Here is a 20,543-nt window from a genome sequence, read left to right on the forward strand (position 1 = left end):
AGTACCCTGCAATTCCTAACCTCTATTCCAGGCAAATTAGTTAAAAATAAAGTGCAATTGCGTAAATTGTGCTAAATCAATATATGATTTTAAAACATTACAATATATAATAAATTAAATTCATCAACTCAATTTGACCTCCTATATGTTGGTGTTTATACTTGAATTGAATACCACAGAAATATTTAAATAAAGTGTCAGTGCTAATCAACTTCTTTCCTAATTGATTAAATAAAAAGAAAAAAATAATTAATTAAAGTGCTCAAATTTCTGTAGAATAAAAGTTAGGAAAAGGAAAATATATAGTGGATGGAGCTGTCCCAATATCAGGGAGAAATCGTTCGGGGAGATTAGCCGCCTCCAAAGAAGAGGAGATTAGTTGCCAGGTGACTAAATCTCCCTGAATCTCCAGGTGTGACCTTACCCAAAAGCAGGGGTGTCCAAACTTTTTGCAACGAGGGCCAGATTTGGTGAGGTGAAAATGTGTGGGGGCCAAACATTCAGCCTGACATTCTTTGAACCATTAACATAATTTAACTCATTTAAACAAGGAATCACGTAGCCGTAGCAGTAATATTTGGGCACATTAGTGAAATGATCTGCCACTTGGTCTATACTGCTGCCTGTGTGCTGAAGGTTTTGGCAATAGACATTAGTGATGTGCGGGCCGACCCGATACCCGCGGGACGGGCGGTTCGGGTAGACCTCGCAGTGCTCCTTGCCACCTTCAAATGCCGGCATCCGACTTCCGGTTTTAAAGTCTCGAGTCTGCTTGCCCCGCCCCTTTTGTGACGTCATTGTGCCGTCATCGGCGGCGCGGGTCTATAAAAGACCCCCTGAAGCGAGTGCAGGCAGGCGCGGGTCGTAGCAGGGCAGGTTAGGGTCGGGTGCAGGTCAGGGAAACCCTGACCCGCACATCACTAATATACACATACTGGCACGTAGTGACGCTCTGCTCTCGCATACTTCTTTATTTTACTGTACTGGCACATCAGTACGTCTATTGCACCTTCAGCCATAAAGAAGTATATGAAGCGGCGCATCACTACGTGCCAGTATGTGTCTATTGCTAACACCTTCAGCACACAGGCAGCAGTATAGACCAAGTGGCAGATCATTTCACTAATGTGCCCAAATATTACTGGTACGGCTACACAATTCTTGTTCACACTGTGCTGGGGGGGCACATTATTATTAATTTCATGATGGAGGCTGAGGGCCGCTGTAAATTTGAAAATGCGCCGCAATTGGCCCGCGGGCCTGACTTTGGAAATGCCTGTCCAAAAGGAACAGTACATTTAAAAATAAAAACTGGGTAATTAGATTAGATTGTAGCAGAACTTGTTCAATTTGTGTACCTATGAATAGGGCATACTGTTGCATATTATTTTTTTCAGTCTGTAAGTTTGTTCCCTGGAATTTAGTTCCAGACATAGATCCACGCTGTGAAAATATCAGTTACTTGTTGAAATGTTTGCACATTTTATTTTCAACCTTTTTATAGAAGGACTTTTTAGTGTGGGTGTAATTGCTGAATCTTTCAGTCATAACTTTTTCTCACTAAACTGAAGCAAGACGTGGAAGCCAATTAGTTTTACAAAAAAAAAGATCTGATGAGCATTATATACTAACAAAGCCATACCTGTGCTGCATTCTCTCTCCATAGGGCACATTTAACTCCTCATGGGCCTCTTTTCCAACTGGCCTGCCCTGACTACAAGTGAAATTTTCACAAACAAATGGAGGGTTAAGGTTTCATAAAGGTGATACATTCATAAACACTATTCAGTTTTTAAAGTCAGTTGTAATTGAAGTTAAAAGCATTATTTCCCCCCCCCCACCCTTTCCATGCTGCTGACCACCCTTTCCATGCTGCTGAACCTAACTCTTGAAACAATGTAGCAGAGGCCAGGTCTCCTCTTAGCCAAGAGTTCAATTCACTGTCTTCCATGCTTGTCCACACGTGCAACGTTATTTCAGAACCACCAGTGCAATTAATAAAAATGAGTAAACAAATACTGCTTTCATTAAACATTGTAGTTACAAAGATCAACAGTTAACAATTCTGTATTGTGAGTTCTTTCATTATGCAAAAAAGACCACTGTGTGTGGTAGGTAGGGATGCCACCTGGCCGGTATTTTACTGGTCTGGCCGGTAAAAATAATAGTTGATCCCAATGTTATTAATAGGGAAAAAATATAAATATATAGGAAGACTGGTATTTTTTTCTGGAAAAGGTGGCAACCCTAGTGGTAGGCAAATATGCATCTCAGAGTAAATTGTTTTAAAAGTTATTTGCAAATATATTTATTGTTTAAATTAATACATTAAGGAAGGCAATAGTGCTTTGCACATACATAATCCTGGTATGGGAGCTGTTTCCAGAATGTTCGGGACCTGGGGTTTTCTGGATAACTGATCTTTTCGTAAATTTGGATCTTCAAATCGCTGGCGGGAAGGCACTCGGATCTATTCGTTTTCCGAAGTCACCCGAAGTTGCCTCACGAGGAAACGAGTGCCTTCCCATCAGAGATTTTCACTACAGCTGGAGGAAGGCAGTTCGGGGAGATTAGTTGCCCCAAAGAAGAGCAGATTTGTCACCGGGCGACTAATCTCCCTGAATCTGCCTGTGTGCCCTATAGTAAATAACACGAGAGAATGCTTCTCCCCAGAGCATAAGGGTTGTGGTGTGTATTCTCTTTGGCAGAGAGAATAGCTGAAATGTATTATTTTATACTTATTTTATTGTTGCATATTGTGTTGCCTCCTGGGAATAGATGAATATATGGCATTTTCTTGATTGGTGTATTTCAACCACTATGCTAGTGCCAACAGTTCTTGCCCAGATAACTCTTGCCCCTGTTTTAGGCATGTACTAATGATATCAGGTGGGTCTTAATGAAGTCAGTGGAAGGCAGTAGTGCAGTTTAAAGTCTTCTTTATTTACTGAAATATGTGTAGAAATAATACCATATGTTCTTTAACGTGCCAAAAATGTAACGCTTACTACTACTGTAATTGTGACACTTTCTCAGAGAGGTGCCACATGTTGCCTCATATGCAGCCCAATGGCAACTGCAGTCCAGCATTAGTTAATGGTCTCAATGACATGTCCAAGGTATTAAAAGCTCTAAATAGGATTGCTAACTGTAGCCTGATTTCACTGATTTGTTTTTTTCTTACAGACTTAATTCAAGCCACCAATGAGACAAATGTCAATATTCCTCAGATGGCAGACACACTGTTTGAACGAGCTACAAATAGCAGCTGGGTCGTTGTTTTCAAAGCATTAATCACAACTCATCACCTAATGGTTCATGGTAATGAGGTAAGAGCATTGAATAGCATGAATCTGAGCAGGTGAAAAAGAAGCTCAATCAGTTTTATCTCTTAAAACTTTCGCTGTATCATTTCATAGGCACCATGGACAACAACAGTAGTAATGTCTTGTTGTTCGCTCTTCTATAAATTGCTAAATAAACTGTTCAAAAGATATGGGGAGACAAGTGTCTATTTCTCCTGCCAGACAGCAACGATAAGTACAAGGGTGTAGCTTGCCCAAAGGAAAGTTGTGGGGAAGCATACTAATCTGTGGTTGTCAATATCTGCGTATTAACTTTAAGGGCTGAATTTTTCCTGTTGGCACCAAAAATGGTGTAAAGTTGGCTTTAACCAAGCTAATAAAATATGCCATCTGTGCCCCTCTAGACCAGTTCTGCAGGCCATTTAGAGGGTCCCATGCACTCACTAAAGGGAGTGCTGGTTTGGAAACTATTGGTGTATATATATATATATATATATATATATATATATATATATATATATATATATATATATATATATATATATATATATATATATATATATATATATATATATATATATATATATATTGGTGTATGCAAAATTACTGTGCTCCCCTCTCTTTATCTATATTGCCTTGGAGTGCGGACACTCATTGGAGAAATATATTTATATATATATATATATATATATATATATATATATATATATATATATATATATATATAAGCAGGATCAAACGGCACTCACCATTCAGAAATATTCTCGCCGGGTGCTGACCAATTAATCGATAATAGTTACACCATGCACCATGCACAAATAAAAACACTTTGAAATACATCTGATGGTCAATGGCGTGAGTGTTTTCTTTGAACTTCTATATATATATATATATATATATATATATATATATATATATATAGGTGGCCAAATCAGGTAACAATCAGCTTATTGCAACAGCACCACACAAGCAGATTTTATAGTGTATGCCATCTTTAACTGTGCTGTGGTTTGTCACAGTGCTTAAAACTTTTAATCTGATTATATGATTTTAATACACTATTTACATTACAGTGTAAACAAAAAAAATACGGTAGAATTCCAAGCAATTCCAAGTCTCTATTGAAAATGAGGCAAATGGTTGTCACAGGAGACTATCCTAGAAGACACCCAATGTGCCCTCAGTTTTATGATCCCTTATATTACATGCCTTGTGAAATGATATATCAGTTTGAAATTTCAATGTGTTTTATTTTTATTTTTATTTTACAGAGGTTTATACAATATCTGGCATCTCGGAACACACTCTTTAACCTTAGTAATTTCTTGGATAAAAGTGGCTCACACGGTAAGAAACAGTCTTTTTTTTTTACTTGTCCCTCCACACCAGATCATTCAGATATTTCTCTAGCTGAACAGTTTACTAAAACAAAGATTTTGTAAACAAAGTTTATTAAATGTTACATAAAACTTTCAGATACTAGATTCTATACCTGTTTTTTTACGAAGTGTCTTATTTTACTCTCTACTTCCAAAGTACAGAGATGTAGGGAAGAGGAAAATAAAGAAGGGGGAAAAAAGTATGTGGTTAAGGAACCCCTGAGCCATGACCTCAACCACCTCCAAAACCTTGAATGTCTCTGGGCAACCCGGGGCCATGCAATTTTTACCACTTTGTGTTTGTGTTTCCCTCTAGGTTATGATATGTCAACATTTATACGGCGGTACAGTAGGTACCTCAACGAAAAAGCCTTTTCCTACAGACAAATGGCATTTGACTTTGCAAGAGTAAAAAAGGGGTATGCAGTATGTTTGTATCCTTATTAACTGCAGCAGTAGACTGTATCATGCTATGAGTTTAACATGTGCTCTGTTTCCAGGGCTGAAGGTGTCATGAGGACAATGCTTCCAGAGAAGTTGCTAAAGGGCATGCCAATACTACAAGGGCAAATTGATGCCTTGCTTGAGTTCGATGTAAGTAAGCGAGCCATGTTTTAACATCTGACTCTACAAGTTGTGATTCACTTGAAAATCGCTTTAATCGATTAGATGCCCGCATTTAAATCTGCGGTACTGCAGGCAACAAATCTCTTAAATATCACATGCCATAGCATAACATTAGGACTGATGCAAGTGAAATATATTACTTGCTGCAACCTGGCTTAATCATGGGAAAATGGGAGGCAAATTCCCACAATTCAGCCTCAAGTGATATGTTTTACTTGTGGCAATCCTAATGTTATGCTATGGCAAGTCATTTTCGGGAGATAATACGTGCTGATTTAACCATGGACTACAGATCTTACTATGTGTCATTACCCTAGGTCTAAAACAGTATTTATGGAGGCTTGCTATGCCTAGTGTAATGGTTGGCTTTTTCAGTTGAAGCTCTCCTTGGATGTCAAAACTTTGGTCAGGGCCCCATTTAACTCAAAAGAATGTTACTTTATTAGAAAGATATTTATGTATATTTTATTTATGCCATATCCATGGTTCTGAGAATATCTATGAAAGCAAATGTGTTTTTACCCAAATCTCATCCTAACTGACCATCAAGCTTGACTTGAGAGTAAATGGATATTGTCCCTAAATTGTACCCTAAATAATATTTGGTCTGAGCCCGTTTGTCATTGTTCCAAGCTCCTTAGTCAATGTAGCACTACATGTATAATATACTGTTTGTGTAATCCTTGGTGCAGTGTATTAGTGAATTTGTATATGGAATGCCCTTAAAGGAGAAGGAAAGCTACGGAGGCATTTTATTGCCAATAGATTAGCTGCAATAGTGCAAGCTAGAATGCTATATTTATTCTGTAGAATGTTTTACCATACCTGAGTAAAAAGCTCTAGAAACTCTCTGTTTGTTTAGGATAGGAGCTGCAGTATTAACATGGTGTGACATCACTTCCTGCCTGAGTCTCTCCCTGCTCTGGGCTCAGATTACAGTAGAGAAGGGAGGGGACAGGGGGAGAGGAGCAAACTGAGCATGCTCTTGCCCAGGGCAATGAGGTTTTAGCTGAAGGCAGGAAGTCTGATACAGAAGCCCATGTGTACACAATAGAAGGAAAGAAATGCAGTTATTCTTTTGACAGGGGACTCAGAGCAGCATTACTTTGAGGGTTTACTGGTATATTTAGATGGACCTTTCTGATAAGGCTTACTTAGTTTTAACCTTTCCTTCTCCTTTAATGCCTGTGCAAAGTGTAAATGTTTGTGTTTTGGAATTATTATTTTTTAGGTAATGTTAAAATTACCTTGAGAGAAATTTGAATCAGTTTGAGTTACATTCTTTGTAATCCCCTGCTTACCTTAATCTTTTCTAAAACCATTTTAATTGGCATTTCAAAGCACATAACCCACTGAACGAACGAAATAATGCCAAACTGCTTTCTTGCATTCTCTCACATGTGTGAGATTTGATGGGTTCTATTTGCATTCTTGTTTCCATGACTGTCGATGCTCAGCAAGCAAATATCGCTATGGCCTGCATGATAGCCTGTAGATGTTAGAAGTGAATTCGTAAGGGTAACTTCCAGTAACGTAACTGGAGGGGGTGGGTCCTGGTGCGGGACGTTCAGCTGGGCCCCCCGCCCCCCTCCGTACAAGATTATCTGGCCAGAAATCGCCCACTGTGGGCGGATAACACCAGTGCGCAAGCTGCCGGGGGGCCCTGGCCCAATCGCACCCCCTAATCCCCCGGTAGTTCCGCCACTGGTACTACCAGCTACTCAAAAAAACATTTGTTGCCTTAAGGTGGCACAGGCTGAAAAAAACAGCTTATTGGTCAGTGTATGGGGCTGCCCCAAAAGATATCCGACTGAAAATCAGCCAAAAGTCGATCTGGCAGGTTTAAAAATCCTGTCGGATCGAAGACTGTATTGATTCGTTGATTTGATCCTCACCTTGACTGCCAGTATTCCCAGGTTTTGTGACCCAGTCATTTGGCTACTTCTCCAAACAAGCAGATCTGCCCATGTATAGCCACCTTAAGTCACAAGAAGATTAACTGGCTCTAGCTCTAGTATGTAAGGGGAACCAAGTAAATGGTCACCCCTGCCCACCAATGAGTTCACTCCATGTGATATATTAATTTGTATAAACAATATTATTTTCTATTTATTAAGGAAACTCTATTATATTATTATACCTCCATTCTTTCTTCTGATCTCCTTTTGTTAGTTTTTTCCTATTATGTCTTGTGTCCTTGATTTGCATATAGTGTATCTGCTTTTTCTGTTTTACACTGAGCTTGTTGCTTCTCTTTCTCCATTTCCAATCTACCATTCTCTTTTGTCTTCTTTCTCTATGATACATTTTTTTACCTTCCCCCCCTCTGCCCATATGAAACTCTCTGTTTCCCCTTCTCTCTCACCTGCCTTTCCCTAGCCAAATGTATACATTTATTTTCTTTCACTCTTTACCCAATTTTGTATTCTATTTTCCATAAACCTTAATGAGCAAGTGTGTAGATGATAAACCGATATGTTTCTGACTTATTCTATTGCCTGTGGCAGCTGACCTGTTGGCAACCCTCTACCCCCCCCCTTCCTCTTAACATAATTTACCTATTTGGCCTGTAAAACCAGTGGCGCAGTATCACTAGCAACATTTATAAAAACTGGCAATTCTGCTAACATGCCTCATGGTGAAAGCACCCTGGTGATAAATTGAATACCATGCAAGTCTTTAGGCGGACGAAGAGGTGAAAGATACAGGTGTTTTCTCTCCAATTGCAGTAAGCCATTCAATATAATAAAAGAAAACAATTTGCACCAAGCCCCAACATATGTACATATTTTTCTTGGGACAAAATATTTGATACATTTCAAATTTTGACACCCCTGGTTATCATTTTACTACCAAATAGCATTTCTATATATTTCCTTATTTTATCAATTTATTCAATTATTTTATCAACTGTGTAAATGAAATGGCCAATCAATCATTTTCTCTTGTCGTGCCTCATGAGGTGAATGAGTCATGTGTCTTCCTGGAGAAAATGTAATTAATTCCCATCCATCAGAGACAGCGCTCCAGTAATTAGATGCCAAGCGACTTGTTTGGTTTGGGACAAAATTTCATTTAGAAAATAATCCACTCCTTAATGGATTAGGGTTTATGCAGCCCTCGTCAGTCTATATATTGTTACTGTCTGTAAGGGTAACTGCAATATTTTATTTTATGTCCTAGCTTGTGGCATGTAATCTACTTTTTTTTAAAGTGTCACTCGTGAAAATAGTTTGTCTCCAAGAACAGAAGAGAGTATGAATTAGTTAGCGACACCTTTGCATACAGTAATGCTTTGAGCACTGATTTCATAAGTATGAGCCGATAGACCTATTTTTTGTAGACCTATGTAGTATTTACTACCGTATATACTCGTGTATAAGCCGACCCGTGTATAAGCCGAGGTACCTAATTTACCTAAGAAAACTGGAAAAATGTATTGACTCGTGTATAAGCCTAGGGGCCCCATGTCAGATTTCAAAATGTGAATGTGACCCAGCCGCAACAATTGGGGGACACTGGGCAGGTACCTGTTACTGTCTGTGACTGACTGTGTCGCCGACCGGATTTCATGTTTGCTTCCCTCTGCCACCCCTATTTCATGTTTGCTTCCCTCTGCCACTTCCCCCCCCATCTGTCGCTCTCCCCACCCTGGCTGCTCTTCCCTCTGTCCTTCCCTCTGTCACCTCTGCTCTTCCCTCTGTCCTTCCCTCTGTCACCTCTGCTCTTCCCTCTGTCCTTCCCTCTGTCACCTCTGCCCCAGCCGGACTGCCTGTGACTGCCTGTGTCGCCGCCCGGAGCAGGTCCAGGAGCTCCGGGCGGCGCGTCCTTCCCTGCCGGCGTTCGCTTTCAAAATGGCGGCGCCCATGGCCGCCACGTGGGTAGCGGCCCCACGTGGCGGCCATGGGCGCCGCCATTTTGAAAGCGAACGCCGGCAGGGAAGGACGCGCCGCCCGGAGCTCCTGGACCTGCTCCGGGCGGCGACACAGGCAGTCACAGGCAGTCCGGCTGGGGCAGAGGTGACAGAGGGAAGGACAGAGGGAAGAGCAGAGGTATGACCCGCGTATAAGCCGAGTTTGAGTTTTTCAGCACATTTTGGGTGCTGAAAAACTCGGCTTATACGCGAGTATATACGGTATGTCATTTTCTGCCCACAGCACTAGGTATTATTTTCTTATGTGCTTCAGTATACTTCACATTTAATGCTTTTGTAAACAGGAAGTCCCAATAGGAAGGAAGAAGGTGGGGGTTTGATGGATCAGTGGTGTGGCTGGGTGTAGATGGACATGGTTGACCCAGATCAGCAGAATGGTTTAAAAAAATCCTCTTTGGCACTTAAATGGATCCACCCTTTCTTCTTATGACTTTCTAGCCGCTGAAAGTAGATAAAGATTTGTTCTTTTGTATGTAATTTATTTGATAAGGGTAACACCACTCAATATGCCTCTATATGTTTGAACTGCAATGTGCCAGAGCAAAATCTGCGATAAGACGTGTGCTTAAATAAGCCCATTGCACTGGCAACTGTATCCCAGTGATGCTGATGTCATGCGGCATGTATGCTAGGGCGCACAAACGAATAAATGGTGTAGCTGTCAATTGTCATTAAGGCTCAGTGGCAGTTGCTAAAACGCCCACAAGCTGTGAACACTTCTATGCAATATCAGTGGAAACATTGTGGCGTTTCTCAAACACACACAACCAGGAAATTGAAATGTAGAAATTCATATCCGAGCCCAAATGGAACATAAAAAAAGCAGAGTAGGCAGTTTTCAGTAATCCTTAGACAAAGGGCTTGGTTACTAAGGTAAAACATAACGCAATCAGTTTTAGGCAACCGCATCAGAGACGTTTCATGTTTCACAGAAATAAACAGAGGCATTTCTTTTTTTTTACCCCAACCTAATTTTAGAGACATGTAAACAAACCATAATGCATGGAAGGTTCTATTATTGCACTTAAAGTGACCCTGATGTCTGTGAACATTTACCACCATCATATAGCTCTTAGATAATAATCTTAGTTTTGTGTTATTGGTTTTTAGTATGTCTTTTGTAAAGCAGGGTTTTTCGTTTAACCTAAGCTACAGGGACCATCTTGCGCTTGGTTTCAGTTAGTCTGCTGATGCAAGGGCAGAATTATGACGCCAGCAATAAAGTTGCTGAAAAAAATAGTTTGTTCTCCTTCTTATATATGATTGATATGAATTTATTTTAAAGCTATTTAGAGGTTTCACTTCTCCCCCAACTCCAACATGTAGGCAAGGCTAAATGATTTAGAAACTACAGGTATGGGATCCATTATTTGAAAACCTGTTATCCAAAAAGCTTCGAATTAGGGGAAGGCCAAATTTTAAAACAAATTTCCTTTACTCTGTAATAATAAAATACCTTGTACTTGACCCACCTAAGATATAATAAATCCTTATTGGAGGCCAAACAATCCTATCGGGTTTATTTAATGTTTAAATGATTTTTTAGTAGACTTAAAGTATGGGAATCCAAATTACAGAAAGACCCCTTATCCGGAAAATCCCAAATCTCAAGCATTCTGGATCACTGGTCCAGTATACAATAAGAATATACAGATACCAGAAAACCATGTGATGGTAATTAAAGAGATGAGCTGGCAACCCAGCTCTAAAAAATACATGCACTGAAGACCTACTGTACATAGTAATCACCAGAGATGATGTGTGCTGAGTTTATAGGCTCTGCTATCATACACTGGAACTTATTTAATCATTATGTAGCAATTTCACAAATGTATTTTATAGCAACTCCAACAATCGCCTTTAGCTAGGAAAAATGTTCCAAATAGGGTTAGGCTTAAATTTATATAACCTTGTTAATTTTTTGAGATGTGGTGTTTGCAAAGTATGCAAATGTTCCCCTTTAGGAAAAAATAAGCTGTGCGGGGGTTTTGGTAAAATATATGCCACCCTACATTAGGCAGAGTTCATTCATTTTTCTCTATCATTAATTTGGTTAAAGTTACTGATTTAAAGACAAAACTTTCTAATGCAACTCATTAGAACTTACTCACAGGTTAGAGTGATTGGTGGTGGAGTGCTGAAAAATTTAATTATTTTTAAAGATATTCTTATCAGTCTTTAAGGGTGTCAGATGCAAAGCAAGTTGTTTACTGTACCAGCTATGCCATTACTCTCCCTTCCCTTTATGAAGCTCAGTGTGAAGAAGGTCCCTGTAGCTCAGATGAAAGGCAACACAATGCTTTACTAAAGCCACAAACAAAACTATAGCAAAGCTTATAGGCAAAGTCTATTGATCATGTTTTCAGGTGTTTCAGTCACGTTGAGACCAAAAATGACTTCCATGCATAAGATTTAGTAGCAATGTTACTTTAAAGATTCCAGTGGTCTCTATGTATAATGGGGACTTCAGTGTATTTGTTCCATTTTGTTTTCTCTGTTTTGCAGGTGCATCCAAATGAACTAACAAATGGTGTTATAACTGCTGCTTTTACACTTCTTTTTAAAGATCTTATCAAGTTATTTGCTTGTTATAATGATGGGATAATTAATTTATTAGGTGAGTAACGGTTTTGATTATATGTTTACATTGTATAGCTCTATTTCAATCAAACTATAACATACAAATATATATTTATATACATTGGCAGCACTTATTTACTTAAAGAATGACAAATGTTTTGCAAATAGGTGGCCATACACTGGGCAATCATCCATGGTGTCCAACTGATGGGCCTGTAGGCTGAATAGAGGGACATCATACAAATGGTCATACCCATGCAAGGCCAGCTTACACTGATCCATTGTCCTATTAGATAGCCCAAATGTTGGGAACTGCACTGAATGAAGAGAAGTTCCTCTTTACTTTCTTATATATCAATGTACTCTACACACAAGTACCGGTACATGCTTCAACCGCCAATGTGCATCAGCAGGTGACATTTTCAAACACAAAAGATCATCCAAGATTCACAGCTGAGATATAAATAATCTTTAAAAAATAATAATATTGGGTTTATTTAATGTTTAAATTATTTTTTTATTTATTTGGTCTGACTTATGGAAAGATTTTTTATCTTGAAATCCCCAGGTTCCTGACATGCTGGCTAACAGGTCTTATACCTGTACCAAATTGCCTACCCTTAGTATAGCATCTGTCCTACATTGGCAGGTCCTACACTGGCTGGCTGGTTTTGGTTTAATAAAGTTTAGTAATTGGCTAATATTACAGCAAATGTGCTGTTATTTTAGCTTGCTGCAATATTATTGGGGTAAATCACTAGTCAAAACTAGTATTAAATAGTAATTTTAAGAGCATATTCACAGTTTATTTGAAAGAGAACCAACATATTTTAAGTAATGATTAATAAATTATGTGAAGTCTTTCAAATAAACTGCCAAATCTGGAATTTATAATACTATGGCAGATATTAAACCCAAGTGCTGGTGAAAAATAAGCCCACTCTTATTCTGGGATGTTGAGAGTTCTAATTGAACAATAACCGGAGCATTTCAGTTTGATATTTGTTGACCTTTCCTACTAAAAGTATATTCTGGGCAAAAAAAAAAAAGAGTATTCTGGCCTCAACACATTATGCTAAAACACATCCCCAGGAATAAAAAAATCCTAGCTCTTCTGAATGAACCAGTTTGAAACAATTTGAACATAACAAAACAATAACCTTGTTTCTGGGAGTAATCACTTTTCCCCTCACAACATTGCCAAGATTCATCACTTTTTCTCTTAAGCTACTGCTAAAACACTTGGTGTGCTCCTACCCTACTGTAACCTCCATTTTCACTCACTTTTTTTTAGAGAATTCTCTAACAGTAGTCTGAGAATTAGGGATGCAACGAATCCAAAATTCGGTTCGGGATTCGGCCAGGATTAGGCCTTTTTCAGCAGGATTCGGATTCGGCCGAAACCTTGTGCCTGGCTGAACCAAATCCTAATTTGCATATCTAAATTAGGGGCGGGTAGGGAAATCATGTGACTTTTCGTCGCAAAAGAAGATTTTTTTCCCACTTTTACCTTTCTTGCCCCTAATTTGCATATGCAAATTAGGATTCGGTTCAGTATTCGGCCGAATCTTTCACCAAGGATTCGGGGATTTGGCCGAATTCTAAATAGTGGATTCGGTGCATCCCTACTGAGAAGCAATTTGAACATCACAAAACAATAACCTTGTTTCTGGGAGTAACCTTTGACACGTTTCCCCTCACTACATTGCCAAGATTCATCACTTTTTCTCTTAAGCTACAGCTAAAACACTCGGGTGTGTTCCTACCCTACTGTAACCTCCATTTTCACTCTGTCTAATTTTTTTTAGAGAATTCTCCAACAGTAGTCTGACACTACTACAAGTCTAAAAATCGTGAGGGCATTTGTATTTATATTATCTCAAATATCAAAGCAATGCCTGGTGCATGGGAATAAGTTCTACACGTATCTTTATTTGGTACTTATCTTCTAAAACAGACTGCACTGATCTCTGTATACATGAATGTATTAAACTTTGTTTTATTCAATTAATAGTCACTTTTCCTCTTTTTTATTTTCTTAGAAAAATTTTTTGAAATGAAGAAGGGTCAGTGCAAAGACGCTCTAGAAATCTATAAGCGATTTTTAACAAGAATGACCCGGGTGTCTGAATTCATGAAAGTGGCAGAGGTAAGTTCATGTTATACAAGAGAGGGGGTATACTGCCCCTTTAAATTTGTACTTTTGTTATTTTGTCACCTGTGCTGGTTACTGCTACAGATAAATGCAGACTGACAAACAGCTAGAACACTTACCTCCACTCCATGTTGTTTCCACACGTGCAGGCACGTGTTGGTCTGGGTGCAGACACATGGAGCAGATTTCAATGCAAGAATGCTAGAATATTCATGCCAAAATCCTAAAAATAATTTTTCAGAAAGACCCAATATAAAAAGACCAAGTCTATATTTAAAAAAATTTCAATATTCTACACTGTGTCTCGCATCTACCTAGACAATGGGAAGTGTGCCTGTACCTTGAAGGACTCTCTAGAGACTGGTAATAATTGCTGATATTCAAGGCTGCGGTCATGAGTGCAAAATGTCTGGTGATGCAGCAAACCAGGAAATAAATATAAGTTTGCTGCTTAATGGGAAGCTGTTACAAAGGCCTATGCCAAACACTCATAGAGATTATTTGTAAAATGAAATAATGATTTTTGTCTTTCTTGTTTACAGCAAGTTGGCATTGACAAAGGAGATATTCCAGACCTTACCCAAGTGAGTGATTTAATCATGTAAACCCTTTTTATAGTTATATATGTTTTATAACTGAAAAGAGATTATGGTTTATGTCTGAAAGTGCAATAAATATACATATAACATGCAAAAGCTTTATGGTATTAAATTAAGCTGTGCAATTTATAGAACTAAATAGTAATCTTGCCTAAAAAATCAGCCCCTAATGGTTACCATTGAATGTAATGCACCTTTGACTGTTGGCATTTCCGCTTCTAAAATAAAACTCATAGGAAATAGCATACAGATTTTTTTGCCCACATATCACATTTGATCATCTGGCTTGAGCACCAGTGGGACTGATGCAACTGAAAGAGTATTTTGAAGGTTTGATGTTATTTCAGTAGCATCAACAATGGTATTTCACTAGTTTCCTTTGTACAGGCCCTTTGCTTCCTTACAGCTCAAAAATAAAACTTCACATAACACCTCTGCTGTGCAACTATAAATAGACACTGTAATATTCCAAAAACATGTTAGAAATTCAGTCATGCTGTGTGACTTCAAAGTCTGAATAAAATGTGGAATTTGAGATGTATTGTTCCAGCCTTATAGAGATAAAGGGGAATTTTTCCAGCTTTGTGCATCTCTCCCCTGTGAGTCACCCAATGCTTTGCCAGATATGATGCATAGATACCTGATGTAATTGCAGTAGTAGTCATACAGAGTGTTTTTTGGCCAAAAAGATAAGAGAACTGTGCTGTTACAGGTATAGGATCCATTATCTGGAAATCTGTTATCCAGAAACCTCAGAATTATGGGAAGACCATCTTCCATAGACCCATGTTTATATTATATTTTAGTTGACTTAGTTTACTAGATCCAAATAACGGAAAGACCCTTTATCCGGAAAACACCAGGTCCTGAGCGTTCTAGATAATAGGTCTGGTATTTTTATCTGAAAAGTGAAAGCGTAACAGAGTCGATGATTAGTATAGGTGTGATTGGGCATAAGGATAGCTATAGCTGAGAGCCCTGCAGCTGGTTAGATACCATTAGGTATCCACAGAAAAATGTGGGCATTTAGCAGTTAGTAAAGGTATATATACCAGTAGAGGTGCAGGTTGGTAGGCCAATGGTCATGAATGGTAGAGTGTTTTACTCGATCACTTGCAAAATAGTCTCCTCTGCCTCCCTTCCTTCCATCTTCCCACCCTCGGATGGTATCACTTTTGGTTTTATGATGATGCCACTTCCAAATAAATTGTCCACAGAATGTTCAGTTTCCATTATTTGTGATACTATGGGAATAACAAAATAGAATTGGTAGTTAACCTTGAAACTGTAAATAATAGAATTCTTCTTCTTTAAAGGATGGTTTCATCGATGAACCGGTAATTTTTAATTTAATTTTGACTTATTGTTTTGCTTCCAGCTTCATCTCTGTCCTGGTTCTTTTCTGAAATCTGCTTACTTTTAAGTATCGCCTTGAAATTGATTTTGAGTTATTTCCCAGAGTCTAAGGATTTATGTACTGAAAATACACAAAGTTCTCTTCACTGCTTTAGCTTAATAAGAATGCATCAATCCTTTTGTATCATATAGTAAGAGGAGAGCACTCAATAAATAGTAATATGCTGTTGTGTTTATTTAAGACGACTCAGATACACGACTCGTGTATCTGAGTAGATATCCTTTTTCCAGTGGATCAGATATGAAAGTACTTCTTGATTGTATCAATATGTATTACTATGTAGCACTTATGTGGACACTGATGGTTTATGGCACATTTATATTAATGTGAATAATTGGTTTTATATGGACACTATGGGCATTTTTTGAATGGAAGCTATTTCATGGACTTAAAACTTTCTTCAATTTGACTGGACTATCTCACTATGTTAGGGACTTGAATAATTTTTGTCACACCTTTATTTTAGTTAATTATCCACTTGGAGTTGGGGGTGATTGAAGGGAGAGTTTATTAAGTTGTCACGTTCTGTTTTTTGTTACAATTGAGAATGGGAAACATGTCGGGTATCTGAGTAGTCTTAAATAAACACAACTACTGCATATTACTTTTTATTGAGTGCTCTCCTCTTACTATATGATGCAAAAGGATTTATGTACTGACTCCACAGCCCTGTTTATCAGGGTGTCTCTTTTAGAATACAATGTAGTACAGTAATATATTACTATAATTCTGTCCATGCAGCTGTATTAATTCTTGCATTCTATTTGGGAACTTTTCCTATGATAGCTAACATGCATTCACTAACTCCTTTATGCAGTGGGATCTCACTCCTGTCACTTCCTCTTCACCTGTGTGGTTGGCTTTTTATTTCAGTTCTGGAGAGCATCAAGCACACTGGTTTATGCTGTCAGAAAGAAGCCTTTTCATAATCTTCTAATATTTGTTAATAGTACAGCTTTAATGTTGTCATTTTTGTTTAATGTCTTTAGGCCCCAAACAGCTTATTGGAAACTCTAGAGCAGCATTTAAATACACTGGAAGGCAAGAAACCTGGAAGGTATGTTTAAATAAGCTTATTACTATGTGTGTGTGCATATATGTATGCATATAGTTCAACAAATTTACAGCACCCTGGTGTCCGGTTTATTTGAATATGTCTGTTTCGACTATTTGTGAATGCTTTGGTCACTTGTTGGCCTCTCTGGGTGTGGCAACACAATAGTATTCTTCTCCTGAGTTGTAGTAGCTCTTGAATGTGAATGTAATTTCCGGCAGCCATTAAGCAATGAATACTGCCTGATTGAAATTTTATATCATGTTCTATGGAAGTTTTTCTCCAAGTAAATGTGCAGCTTACAAGCATACAAGCATACAAATACAGTAGTCTTAACATCTCATCATTTGTACTCTTCCATAGGCCTAATTACATTCTTGTAGTGATGCCTCAAAATACTGATGAAGCTGCTGCTCACTTCTGTTAGGGCAATGACACGTGAGGCGATTAGTCACTTAGCGATTATTCTACTCTAATATGGGGAACTAATCTCCTCCAAATGCTTTTCCGGTGGCTAACATGCAAATTGCACCTGGAGAAACAAATGCAGCAAGGCTACTTTCCACAGTAGCCAAAAGTTTCCTCGCAAGGAAACGTCTGGCACCTTCACGCTTCATATGTTTCCTCTCTAGAGGAGATTAATCATGGGGGACTAATCTCCTCATGTCATTGCACTTAACCTTTAAAGTGGACATACATGGTCAGATTGTGCTCGCTGCGGCGTAAACGGTTGTATTGTACACAAACTTCTGCCGAAAAGATCTCATTGTGCGTTGTCGACTGGTACGAAAGATTATACATCAACGATGCAATGTCTACTCTTGGAGTAGGAAGTGATGTAGCTACTGGTACAGGAGAAAGGAAGTGATGTATATTTTGGTTACACAGTCACCATCGTTGGGCATTTGGCCGAAAGTTTTTTCATATACCGTGTATAGTACTATAGAACATAGTACATTTTCAATATGCCACTGCACTTTTGTGTGCTTTTTTTGGCCAAATAAATCTGTTGGGTTTGGTTTTTGTATTTTTTGTATTGACTGCTATCATTTCTTGACAGCATGGGCATGACAGTTGGTTTGTTTACTTCAGCATTTGGCCCTGCCCCTCAAAATACAGGCATGTGCAGTGAACAATCGTTTAACAATTATTATCTGTTTGGTCCATACAATGACAGATTTCATCATTCATGAATGAAATTTTTAAACATGTCTGATTGATAGTTGGAATGATTTTCTCGGAACGATTTGATCGTTTTGACCACATCAATGTAACGATGAGTAGACAATTTTATCAGATCGTCCTAAAATCGGTTGTTTCACAGAACAAAATCTGGCCATGTGTGGCCAGCTTTAGAATCATTCTGGCAACTAAATTCTATAAATAACCCTAGATTTATTGAAGGTGAGTACCACATACAGTTTTATAATTTTTAATATCATTTTTCAAACTTCCTGTGCTTTTATTTTGCTATAAATACCCTGTGTTAATATAGATCTCAAACCTTATTCATTCTTTTTTATTGCCCTGCTTCTTTGGATGCTTCAGTGATGGGTAAGCACCCAAAATGTATTCTATTAAGCATTTTCTGTCATAATTTCATATTGCTACAACTAATGGCAACTAAGCTTGTCCATATTCAGCACATACAGAAACTATAAACAAATGCAAAAAAATCATCAAAGTATTCTGGAAAGAAATAAAAAAGCTTAAATAAGGGTTTCAAAATGAGGGCTTTGGGGTAAATATCTTTTAGCCAAGACTATTAGGAAACACAAAATGGGATAATGCTGACATTAGACAATTGTAGCACAAGATATATTCATGCATCTGTTGAGATGTCCAATTTCTGTTACTGTATGTGACCACTGGACCATAATGACATTGCAGAAGATGACCAGCTAAAATATATTATATAAGCACACTTCTAAGCTTGCTCAACAAATAAATAGTGGTAGGGACATTCTTGTGTTCATTGCAGAATGTGGTCTTTCAGGGCATACAGTGACATTACGGTGGACAGAACAGATTGGTTAGGTAGGGATTCATAATTTGTTATGTAGGCCCTTGAATGCAAGTCCCATCCCACAGAAACATGCATTATGTCTATTTTTCATTATGTATTTGACATATTATGCAATACAGACTTTCACATTCCTGTTGCTAATGGTTGACCATAGCATCCACATCAAAGTCTTTAGTCCAAGCGTTTGATTATTAAACTCTGTTCATACCACAGTTAATGACCAATTAGAACACCAGTTTACAGTATTGCCCACCTCTAGTCTGTTGCTTGGATTTACATACCGTTCAAAGTGCTGGAGAAACATTGAAGGTGATAAGAAAGGGTTTGACAAGATTCATATGCCATGCTGAAACTGCAGGCCGAGTGAATAACATCTTTATGAAATATGTGGAAAAGGCATAGATGGAATTATGCATTCAAATGTTAATCTTAGGGCTGGGACACACTGGGCGATTTGGGGAGATTTAGTCGCCTGGCGACTAATCGCCGCGACTTTCCACGACCAATCTTCCCCTAATGCTTCCCCTCGCTCTGCGCCTGGCTAAAATGAAAAATCGCCTGCGCTAATCACACGCGGCGATTCGTTTTCCGAAGTCGCCCGAAGTTTCCTCGTGAGGCAACTTCGGGCGACTTCGGAAAACGAATCGCCGCGTGTGATTAGCGCAGGCGATTTTTCATTTTAGCCAGGCGCAGAGCGAGGGGAAGCATTCGGGGTGAAAAGTCGCTGCGTTTAGTCGCCAGGCGACTAAATCTCCCCAAATCGCCCAGTGTGTCCCTACCCTTAGTATTTGGTTTAGTGACCCTTTAATCTTGTATAAGGAAACAATTTCTAAGGGAGTATAAGGAAACAATGGATTAGTGAAGTCTGGTGATGTGCAGATAACTTCCTGACAGACAAATTATACTTCTGTGTTCTGTAAAGCGTTGAACAATTGGTGACTTGTACCAATTAGTTACTGACGTAGCTAATCTAATTTTACTTTACTGTCCACATGCTTTCCAGGTGATACAGTACAATTATCTCTTTATATAGAAAACAATATGACCTATTTTACATTTGCTATAGCTATGCCTGGAAGAAGAAACCTATTTTGTTTCAGGAATGATAATGGCTCACCATACATAGTATCTTAGAGCAAAATGATTCTACAGTAAAATATTCAAAATGTCTTCTCTTCTAAGCATATATCTTGTAAAACACTGCAGTTTACATTATATTTTATTTCTTTTAACAAAACAAAAAAATAATATCTGTGATGTCTCTTAACTTCCCTGCATGGTGCCTGGTGCACAAAAACAGGACAATGGTACTGGCATCAATGATGCTGATATGACATAGTATTCTCACCATGTGATGATGATGATGTAGAAAGTGAATCGTCCTATCCCATAATAACCTTGTTATATCTTTTAGATCATAAGCTCTTTTGAGCAACGCCCTTTTTACCTTTCATATTGGCGTTTTTT

The 20,543-nt window shown here is 38.4% G+C and overlaps 1 protein-coding gene across 15 annotated transcripts in view; it reads left to right on the forward strand.

The window, feature by feature from the left end:
• The window catches only part of snap91.L (synaptosome associated protein 91kDa L homeolog), a 63,764-nt gene that overhangs the window by 14,847 nt on the left and 28,374 nt on the right, over positions 1-20,543 (forward strand). For 10 of the 15 annotated variants that reach the window (XM_041563045.1, XM_018263428.2, XM_018263431.2 and 7 more), the window contains 10 exons: positions 3,187-3,329; positions 4,577-4,652; positions 5,001-5,103; positions 5,185-5,278; positions 11,751-11,862; positions 13,868-13,974; positions 14,523-14,564; positions 15,896-15,916; positions 16,986-17,053; positions 18,599-18,604. In XM_041563045.1, the coding sequence (XP_041418979.1) occupies positions 3,187-3,329; positions 4,577-4,652; positions 5,001-5,103; positions 5,185-5,278; positions 11,751-11,862; positions 13,868-13,974; positions 14,523-14,564; positions 15,896-15,916; positions 16,986-17,053; positions 18,599-18,604 (772 nt within the window). The remainder of the gene's footprint in view (positions 1-3,186; positions 3,330-4,576; positions 4,653-5,000; positions 5,104-5,184; positions 5,279-11,750; positions 11,863-13,867; positions 13,975-14,522; positions 14,565-15,895; positions 15,917-16,985; positions 17,054-18,598; positions 18,605-20,543) is intronic. The other 5 variants (XM_018263432.2, XM_018263437.2, XM_041563051.1 and 2 more) reach the window with 3 other exon arrangements.

Source organism: Xenopus laevis, chromosome 5L (genome assembly GCF_017654675.1).
Source record: "Xenopus laevis strain J_2021 chromosome 5L, Xenopus_laevis_v10.1, whole genome shotgun sequence".
Classification (NCBI taxonomy): domain Eukaryota; kingdom Metazoa; phylum Chordata; class Amphibia; order Anura; family Pipidae; genus Xenopus; species Xenopus laevis.